Source organism: Piliocolobus tephrosceles, chromosome 21, assembly GCF_002776525.5.
Source record: "Piliocolobus tephrosceles isolate RC106 chromosome 21, ASM277652v3, whole genome shotgun sequence".
Lineage (NCBI taxonomy): Eukaryota > Metazoa > Chordata > Mammalia > Primates > Cercopithecidae > Piliocolobus > Piliocolobus tephrosceles.
In genome coordinates, this window is record NC_045454.1 from 9,520,629 (window position 1) to 9,529,396 (window position 8,768).

General features: G+C 57.2%; 2 protein-coding genes across 2 annotated transcripts in view; one reads left to right on the top strand and one right to left on the bottom strand.

Moving 5' to 3' along the window:
• Positions 1–5,574, top strand: part of FAM83E (family with sequence similarity 83 member E) — a 15,103-nt gene extending 9,529 nt beyond the window's left edge. Inside the window, exons 4-5 of the mRNA XM_023182528.2 lie at positions 1,917–2,334; positions 5,011–5,574. Coding sequence (XP_023038296.1) covers positions 1,917–2,334; positions 5,011–5,271 — 679 coding nt within the window. The 3' untranslated portion in view covers positions 5,272–5,574. The remainder of the gene's footprint in view (positions 1–1,916; positions 2,335–5,010) is intronic.
• Positions 5,575–6,966: 1,392 nt separating this feature from the next.
• The window catches only part of SULT2B1 (sulfotransferase family 2B member 1), a 54,263-nt gene continuing 52,461 nt past the window's right edge, over positions 6,967–8,768 (bottom strand). Inside the window, exon 7 of the mRNA XM_026457353.1 lies at positions 6,967–7,250. Within this exon, the coding sequence (XP_026313138.1) occupies positions 6,985–7,250 (266 nt within the window). The 3' untranslated portion in view covers positions 6,967–6,984. The remainder of the gene's footprint in view (positions 7,251–8,768) is intronic.

Here is an 8,768-nt window from a genome sequence, read left to right on the forward strand (position 1 = left end):
TCCCAGCACTTTGGGAGGCCGAGATGGGCGGATCACGAGGTCAGGAGTTCAAGACCATCCTGGCTAACACGGTGAAACCCCGTCTCTACTAAAAAATACAAAAAGCTAGCCGGGCGAGGTGGCTGGTGCCTGTAGTCCCAGCTACTCGGGATGCTGAGCCAGGAGAATGGCGTAAACCCGGGAGGCGGAGCTTGCAGTGAGCTGAGATCTGGCCACTGCACTCCAGCCCGGGCAACAGAGCGAGACTCCATCTCAAAAAAAAAAAAAAAAAATAGGATCTTGCCCTGTTGCCTAGCCTGGAGCGCAGTGGCGCGATCTTGGCTCACTGCAGCCCTGACTTCCCAGGCTCAAGTGATTCTCCTCCCTGAGCCTCCAGCGTAGCTGGGACTATAGGGGTGCACCATCATGCCCGGCTAATTTCGTAAAATTTTTTATAGAGGTGGAATCTTGCTACATTGCCCTGGTTGGTCTCAAACTCCTAGCCTCAAGCAGTCCTCTCGCCTCAGCCTCCCAAAGTGCTGGGATTACAGGCGTAGCCACCGCACCCGGCCTTCCTAGGTTTTGGCTCCATATTGCAGATGAGCACTGCAGGGTGCAGCAACATGCAGAGCCTCGTGCACAGCCAGGGCTGACTAGATGGCAGTCATTCTAGGAAGCAGCTGGGTCTTAAAACAATCCCTTTTAGTGTCCAGAAGTGAATTCCGTCTCTTTCCAAAGGGGAAAACTGAGGCATTCAGGTGTTCCTAAGTGGGGACCAGGTAGAGCTTGGGTTTAAACTCCAGTCTGATTCCAGATAAGTTTTTTGTTTTGTTTTGTTTCGTTTTCAGTCAGAGTCTTGCTCTGTCGCCCAGATTGGAGTGCAGTGGTGTGATCTCGGCTCACTGCAAACTCCGCCTCCCGGGTTCAAGCAATTCTCCTGCCTCAGCCTCCTGAGTAGCTGGAATTACAGCATGCGCCACCATACCCAGCTAATTTCTGTATTTTTAGTAGAGATGGGGTTTCACCATGTTGGTCAGGCTGGTCTCAAACTCCTGACCTCATGATCTGCCTGCCTCAGCCTCCCAAAGTGCTGGGATTACAGGCGTGAGCCACAGTGTCCTTTTTTTGGGGGGGGGGGGGGGGGGGGGGAAGGGTCTTGCTCTGCTGCCCAGGCTGCAATGCAGTGGTATTATCACAGCTCACTGCAGCCTCAATTTCCCAGGCTCAGCAGGCCGCAGTCACTCACTCCTGTAATCCCAGCACTTTGGGAGGCCGAGGCGGGTGGATCACCTGAGGTCAGGGCTTCAAGACCAGCCTGATCAACATGGTGAAACCCCATCTCTACTAAAAATACAAAAAATTAGCCGGGCATGGTGGCGGGCGCCTGTAGTCCCCAACTACTTAGGAAGCTGAGGCGGGAGAACTGCTTGAACCCGGGAGGCAGAGGTTGTAGTGAGCCGAGATCATGCCATTGCACTCCAGCCTGGGCAACAAGAGCAAAACTCCATCTCAAAAAAAAAAAAAAAAGATTTCCAGGCTCAAGGGATCCTCCCACCTCAGCCTCCCAAGTGGCTGGGAGTACAGGTGTGCATCACCACAGCTGGCTAGTTTTTTGACTTTTTGTAGAGACACAGTCTCGCCATGTTGCCCAGGCTGGTCTCAAACTCCCGGGCTCAAGCAACCCTCCTGCCTCAGCCTCCCAAAGCGTGACCGTGCCTGGCCCTGATTAGATAAGTGTCTTATCTTGGGCTGTCTTCGCTCCATCCCTCCTGGGTACATACTTCAGTTGTCCCCATTCTACAGATGGGGAAGCTGAGGCTGGAGAGTTCAGGACTCGCCTGAGGTCCTACCCCCTCCCCTGGGACCTGGCTGGGGATGGGGGCGGGGCTGGGCCCTCAGGATTAGAGACCCTGATCCCCCTGCTCCCCAACCCCCAGCTTCACGTGGAGTGACGCACGCCTGCACCGAGGCCTGGTGACCCTGCTGACTGGTGAAATTGTCGACGCCTTCAGCCTTGAGTTCCGGACGCTTTACGCGGCCTCCTGTCCGCTCCCACCTGCGCCCCCCCAGGATCCCTCGGTCATGGGGGGCCTGCAGCGGGGCCGCAGCCCGCACCGTGTCTCCCGCCGTCGCTCCGTGGCCCCTGCGTCGCCTCCGCCGCCTGACGGCCCGCTGGCCCACCGCCTGGCCGCCTGCTGCGTCTCCCCTGCCGCCCCGGGGCCGGCACTCAGCGACATCCTAAGGAGCGTGCAGCGCGCCCGGACCCCCAGCGGCCCCGCGACCCGGCCCAGCCGCTCCCTGTGGGACCTAAGCCGCCTGTCCGAGCTGTCTGGCTCCAGTGATGGGGACAACGAGGTGAGATTTTGTGGCTGGTGCCAGAAGAGCATGGAGCCCAGGAAGGGGAAGGCGTTTGCCCAGGGTGGTGCAAGCCAGGCTCCAGGGACCCCGCTCCCAGCCATAGAGCAGGAAGCGTTTCCTGAGGGCCTGCGCCGCTAAATTCCTAATAGCATCGTTTGTTGACTTGCTGTATGCGGGGCAGGTGGGCGCCGGGTGGCATGGGGCAGAGACAGGAGAGCCCTGGGTGCACATCCTGGCATGACACACTAGGTGGGGGGAAGCCGAGGACCTGACTTCTCTGAACCTCAGCATCCCCATCTAGGAACGGGCGGAGCAAGGGCACTCATTCTGAGTTCGGTTGAGGGAGGAATCCACATGATTAAATAAAAGTAGAGTAGTAATGATAACAACAATACATTCCTGAAACAGGGAGTTCGAGACCAGCCTGGCCAGCATGGTGAAACCCTGTCTCTACTAAAAATACAAAAAATTTAGCTGGGTGTGGTGGTGCACACCTGTAGTCCCAGCTTTCGGGAGGCTTAGGCAGGAGAACTGTTTGAGCCAGGGAGGTGGTGGTTGCAGTGAGCTGAGATCGTTCCACTGCACTCTAGCCTGGGCGACAGAGCGAGACTGTCTCAAATAAATTCCTGACGTGGAATTTACTTATTTTGTGATATCCTCATCCCAGGCCAGGAAGGCTGGGAGATATATATATTTGAGACAGGGTCTTGCTCGGCAATGTCCTGGGAATCGGGAATCATCTCCCTCCATCCCAGGCAAGGAAGGCTCCTAACTGGAGAGGAGACAGGGGATGGGCAGGGGCAAGGTCCTCACCTTCACCTGGTCCTGAGCACCACTGGGGAGGAGACAGGGGATGGGCAGGGGCAAGGTCCTCACCTTCACCTGGTCCTGAGCACCCTCACCCAGCATCCCCTCCCTTGGCAAATATTTGCTCCCAGCTGGCAGATGCCAGCGCTTCTGGTTCCTCCGCAGCTGCAGAGGTGGGGACCCAGTTCCTTGCCCCTCTGTAGGTTAGGGGGTCCCAGGCTTGCCCTCTCACTTCCCCCCTTCCCTCTCAGGCTCCCCACACCGTCCTGCCTCCTCCTCTGCATCCCTCTCCTTTCTGTCCCTCCTCCTGCTGCCTTCCTGCTGCTTCTTGCTCATGTCGTCCTTCCCCTTTCACCCCCTCTGTCTACTCTCTCTCCTTCCTGGCTCCCCTCCTCCCTCCCCTCCTTCTTTCTCCTCCCTCACCTTCTCCTTTACCTCTTCCTCTTCTTTTACCTTTTTTTTTTTTTTTTCTTGAGACAGGGTCTCGCTCTGTCTCCCAGGCTGGAGTACAGTGGCGTGATCTCAGCTCACTGCAGCCTCAACCTCCTTGGCTCAAGCGATCCTCCCACCTCAGCCTTCCAAGTAGCTAGGATTACAGACCCATGCCACCACGCCTGGCTAATCTGTGTGTGTGTGTTTTGAGACAGTTTCACTCTTGTTGCCCAGGCTGGAGTGCAATGGTGTGATCTCAGCTCACCACAACCTCCGCCTCCCGGGTTCAAGGATTCTCCTGTCGCCAGGCGCGGTGGCTCAAGCCTGTAATCCCAGCACTTTGGGAGGCCGAGACGGGCGGATCACGCGGTCAGGAGATCGAGACCATCCTGGCTAACACGGTGAAACCCCGTCTCTACTAAAAATACAAAAAAACTAGCCGGGCGAGGTGGCGGGCGCCTGTAGTCCCAGCTACTCCGGAGGCTGAGGCAGGAGAATGGCATAAACCCGGGAGGCGGAGCTTGCAGTGAGCTGAGATCCGGCCACCGCACTCCAGCCCGGGCGACAGAGCAAGACTCCGTCTCAAAAAAAAGGATTCTCCTGTCTCAGCATCTGGAGTAGTTGGGATTACAGGCATGCACCACCACACCTGGCTAACTTTGTATTTTTAGTAGAGGTGGGGTTTCTCCATGTTGGTCAGGCTGGTCTGGAACTCCTGACCTCAGGTGATCCGCCCACCTCAGCCTCCCAAAGTGCTGGTATTACAGGCATGAGCCACCACACCTGGCCTAATTTTTGTATTTTTTTGGAGTTGAGGTCTCACTGTGTTGCCTAGGTTGGTCTTGTCTCGAACTCCTGAGCTCAAGCAATCCTCCCACCTCGGCCTCCCAAAGTGCTGGGATTACAGGCGTGAACCGTGTCCAGCCTCCGTCTCTCTCCTCCCTCTCTCCTCTCTTCCCTCCCTTCCCTCCTCCATCATCTCCTTCCATCTCCCTCAAATCCTTTATCACCTTTTCCTTTTTCTTTTTTGGTTTTTGTTTTTTTTGAGATTGAGTCTTGCTCTTGTCGCCCAGGCTGGAGTACAGTGGCACTATCTCAGCTCGCTGCAGTCTCTGCCTTCTGGGTTCAAGCGATTCTCCTGTCTCAGCCTCCCAAGTAGCTGGGATTACAGGCGCCCACCACCACGTCAGGCTAATTTTTGTATTTTTAGTAGAGACGGGGTTTCACCATGTTGGCCAGCTGGTCTTGAACTCCTGACCTCAAGTGATCCTCCCACCTTGGCCTCCCAAAGTGCTGGGATTACAGGTGTGAGCCACCATGCCTGGCCGTCTATCACTTTCACTGCTTCTCTCTCGTCTCACTTCCTGCCTTCTCTGGCTCTCCCCCAGGGCCCCACCTCAGCCTCCTCTCACCTCCTTCTCTTTCCTTCCACAGCTCAAGAAGTCCTGGGGTTCCAAGGACACCCCAGCCAAGGCTCTGATGAGGCAGCGGGGCGCTGGAGGAGGCCGCCGCGGGGAGGTGGACTCCCGACCTCCCTGGGGCGGTGCCCTGCCCCTGTCCCCTGCCCACCGCCTCCGCTATCTGTCCCCAGCCCGAAGGCGGTTCGCTGGGGATGCTACATTCAAAATTCAAGAGCCCAGAGGTGTCAGGCCGTCAGACTGGGCCCCGCGGGCAGGACTTGGGGGGCAACCCTGAACAGGAGACCAAGCCAAATCTGCTGGCCCACCCAAGGAGCAGTGCCGGACAACTGTCAGCTCAGAGCCCCCTGCCTCGATGTCCTGCCTTGGACAAGGCTTCTGGCCTTAGCGTCTGTAAAGCAGGAGGGATGTTTTTCACTTGTTCTGCAACTTGGGGCCAGGAGTGGTGGCTCATGCCTGTAATCCCTGCACTTTGGGAGGCTAAGGTGGGAGGGTTGCTTGAGGCCAGGAGTTGGAGACCAGCCTGGGCAACATAGTGAGACCCCATCTCCACAATAAATAAAACAAATTAGTTGGGCATGGTGGCACACACCTGTGGTCCCAGCTACTCTGGAGGCTGAGGTGGGAGGATCGCTTGAGCTCTGGAGGTGGAGGCAGCAGTGAGCCAAGATCACGCCATTGCACTCCAGCCTGGGCAACACAGCGAGAGGCCATCTCTTAAAAAAAAAAAAAAAAAAAAAGGAAAAAGAAAGGCTGAGCAAGGTGGCTCACTCCTGTAATCCCAGCACTTTGGGAGGCCGAGGCAGGTGGATCACCTGAGGTCAGGAGTTCGAGACCAGCCTGGCCAACATGGTGAAACCCCATCTCTACTAAATACAAAAATTAGCTGGGTGTGGTGGTGGGTGCCTGTAATCCCGGCTACTTAGGAGGCTGAGACGGGAAAATTGCTTGAACCCGGGAGGCGGAGCTTGCAGTGAGCCGAGATCACACCACTGCACTCCAGCCTGGGTGACAGAGTGAGACTCCGTCTCAAAAAAAAAAAAAAAAAAAGAAAATGGACTTGGGCAAGCCCATTGCCTGCACTGGACCTCAGTGTCACAGCCGAGAAAATGGGCTGGCAGTGTCCCCCAGCTGTGGATCCTAAAGAACACACACGCAGCTCCCGAGGGTCAGGCCTTCCTGATGAGGGGTTCGGCTGAGGCCCTGAGCTGGAGCTGTGGAGGGGAAGATGGGGAGTCGCTGCCATGCACACTGTGCTCAGGAGCTGCGGGGAAACTGAGGCATGGAGCTGAATACTGAGGGACTGGAATGTGGTACAGCCACAGCCACAGGCGAACGGGGTGGGTGGCAGGACTTTCTGTGGGCGCTGACAGGGCGGGTCTGCTGGAGCTCCCCTTTACGTCTGCTCGGAATAAAACCACATCATGCCAAAAACATTCGTTACTACAGCCTGGCTCTGCATCCAAGAGTCCATAACCCAGCCCCCTCCTCCCTCAGACCCAGGAGTCCAGGTCCCCAGCTCCTCCTCCCTCAGACCTGAGACTCCAGGCCCCCAGATACGACTCCCCCGCACCCAGGAGCCCAGGCCCCCAGCCCCTCCTCCCTCAGACCCAGGAGTCCAGGCCCCCAGCCCCTCCTTCCTCAAACCCAGGGGTCCAGACCCCAGCCCCTCCTCCCTCAGACCCAGGAGTCTAGACACACAGCCCCTCCTCCCTCAGACCCGGGAGTCCAGACCCCCGGGCCCTCCTCCCTCAGACCCGGGAGTCCAGGCCCCCAGTCCCCTTCTACCTCAGACTGGGGAGTCAGGCCCCCACCCCGGGAAAGTGAGATGCCCAGCGCTGGGTTCCTGCAGCACCTTTGCCTCTGGGCAGGACTCTGAGTGGGGAAACCTGGCCTCCGGAAGCCTCCGCGTGGTGAGGATTCTCCACGCCCCGCTGCATGCCCTGCCACAGCGCATCAAGGAACCTGGGCGGAAGCGACGTGTTTATTCTCAGGGTCGCGGGTGCGGGGGCTCAGAGGCCTGGCCAGGGTTGGGGCTGGGGCTGGAGTTGGGTCTAGGTTCAGGCTCCAGGCTGTTGCGCTCAAGGCTGGGCTTGGGCTCAGGATTGGGGCTGGGCTCAGGGTCCGGGCTGGCGTCCTCCTCCGAGTCTTCATCCCAGGGGAAGGTCGGCATCCCCCGCATCTGCTGGCGGTAGACACGATCGAAGGCTTCGCTCTGGGCCACCGTGAAGTGGTTCTTCCAGTCGCCGCAGACCCCTGGAGGGGAGGGCGCGCCAGGGGATGAGGAGCCTCTGGGGAGCATTGTACCCCTACCTCCAACATTCCAGCACCCTCTTTACCCCTCCCAGCCTTTGGCGAGGTGTTCCCTTTGCCAGAAACACCGTCCTCCCCACCCTCCACATTGCCCTCTTTGTGTCCTATGGTGGCAGAGTCTTGGCCTGTCACCCGGCACGGTTCTCACTTCCGCCCTCACTGCCTCTGCTACTGCAGGCTTCCTGTCAGTCCTCCCCTTTATCCCGGACCCTTTAAGTCTCTGTCTAGAACCTCTGTCTCCAATCCCGAATTCCTGCCCAGCTTACAGCTTGTGTCACCTCCTCTGCGACCAGTCCCAAACCTCCCCTGCTAGAACAAGGCCTCCTGTGTCAATGCCCCCACAACACTCCGTGCTGCAGCCATTACTGCTGGGACATGGAAGGGGCCCCCTTCTGCAGGCACTGTGCTCAGGGCTCGCAACCAATTTGCTGATTGGCGCAGCAGGGAAGCCTCAGGAACCCTCCGACCCTCAGTTTTCTATTTTTTTTTCTTTTTGAGATGGAGTCTCACTCTGTCGCCCAGGCTGGAGTGCAGTGGTGTGATCACGGCTCACTACAACCTCCTATTCAAGTGATTCTCCTGCCTCAGCCTCCCGAGTAACTGGGATTACAGGTGTGCACCACCACACCCAGCTAATTTTTATATTTTTAGTAGAGATGGCGTTTAACCATGTTGACCAGGCTGGTCTCAAACTCCTGACCTCAGGTGGTCCACCAGCCTCGGCCTCCCAAAGTGCTGGGATTACAGGCGTGAACCACTGCATCCAGTCCAAGCCTCAGTTTTCTCATTGTGGGGCTATCACCAGGGCATCACCCCTCACCTGGAAACCTGGAGCTGATAGAATTCAGGGATTCTGCTGCGGCAGCAGAATCGCTTGAACCCGGGAGGCGGAGGTTGCAGTGAGCCGAGATTGCGCCACTGCACTCCAGCCTGGGTGACAGGGACTCCGTCTCAAAAAAAAAAAAAAGAAGATGCTTCTCTGGTGGCTTGGCAGATGGAGGAAGAGGCCATGAGCCTCGTAATGCAGGTGGGTCAACAACTGAGAAGGTGAGGCAAGAGATTCTCCCCTAGAGCCTTCAGAAGAAATATGTCCTTTTTAATACCTTGATCTTAGCCCAGGGAGACAGATCTTAGCCCAACTCCTGACCTCCAGAAATGTTCAGAAAGTACATGCAGCTGGGCGCGGTGGCTCACACCTGTAATCTCAGCACTTTGGGAGGCTGAGGCAGGAGGATTGCTTGAGCCCAGGACTTTGAGACCAGCCTGGGCAATATAGCAAGACCCCTGTCCTTATTAAAAACATATTTTAAAAAAACAGGGGCCGGGCACCGTGGTTCACACCTGTAATCCCAGCACTTTGGGAAGCCGAGGCGGGCAGATCACTTGAGGTCAGGAGTTCAAGAGCAGCCTGGCCAACATGAAACCCCCTCTCTACTAAAAATACAAAAATTAGCCAGCTGT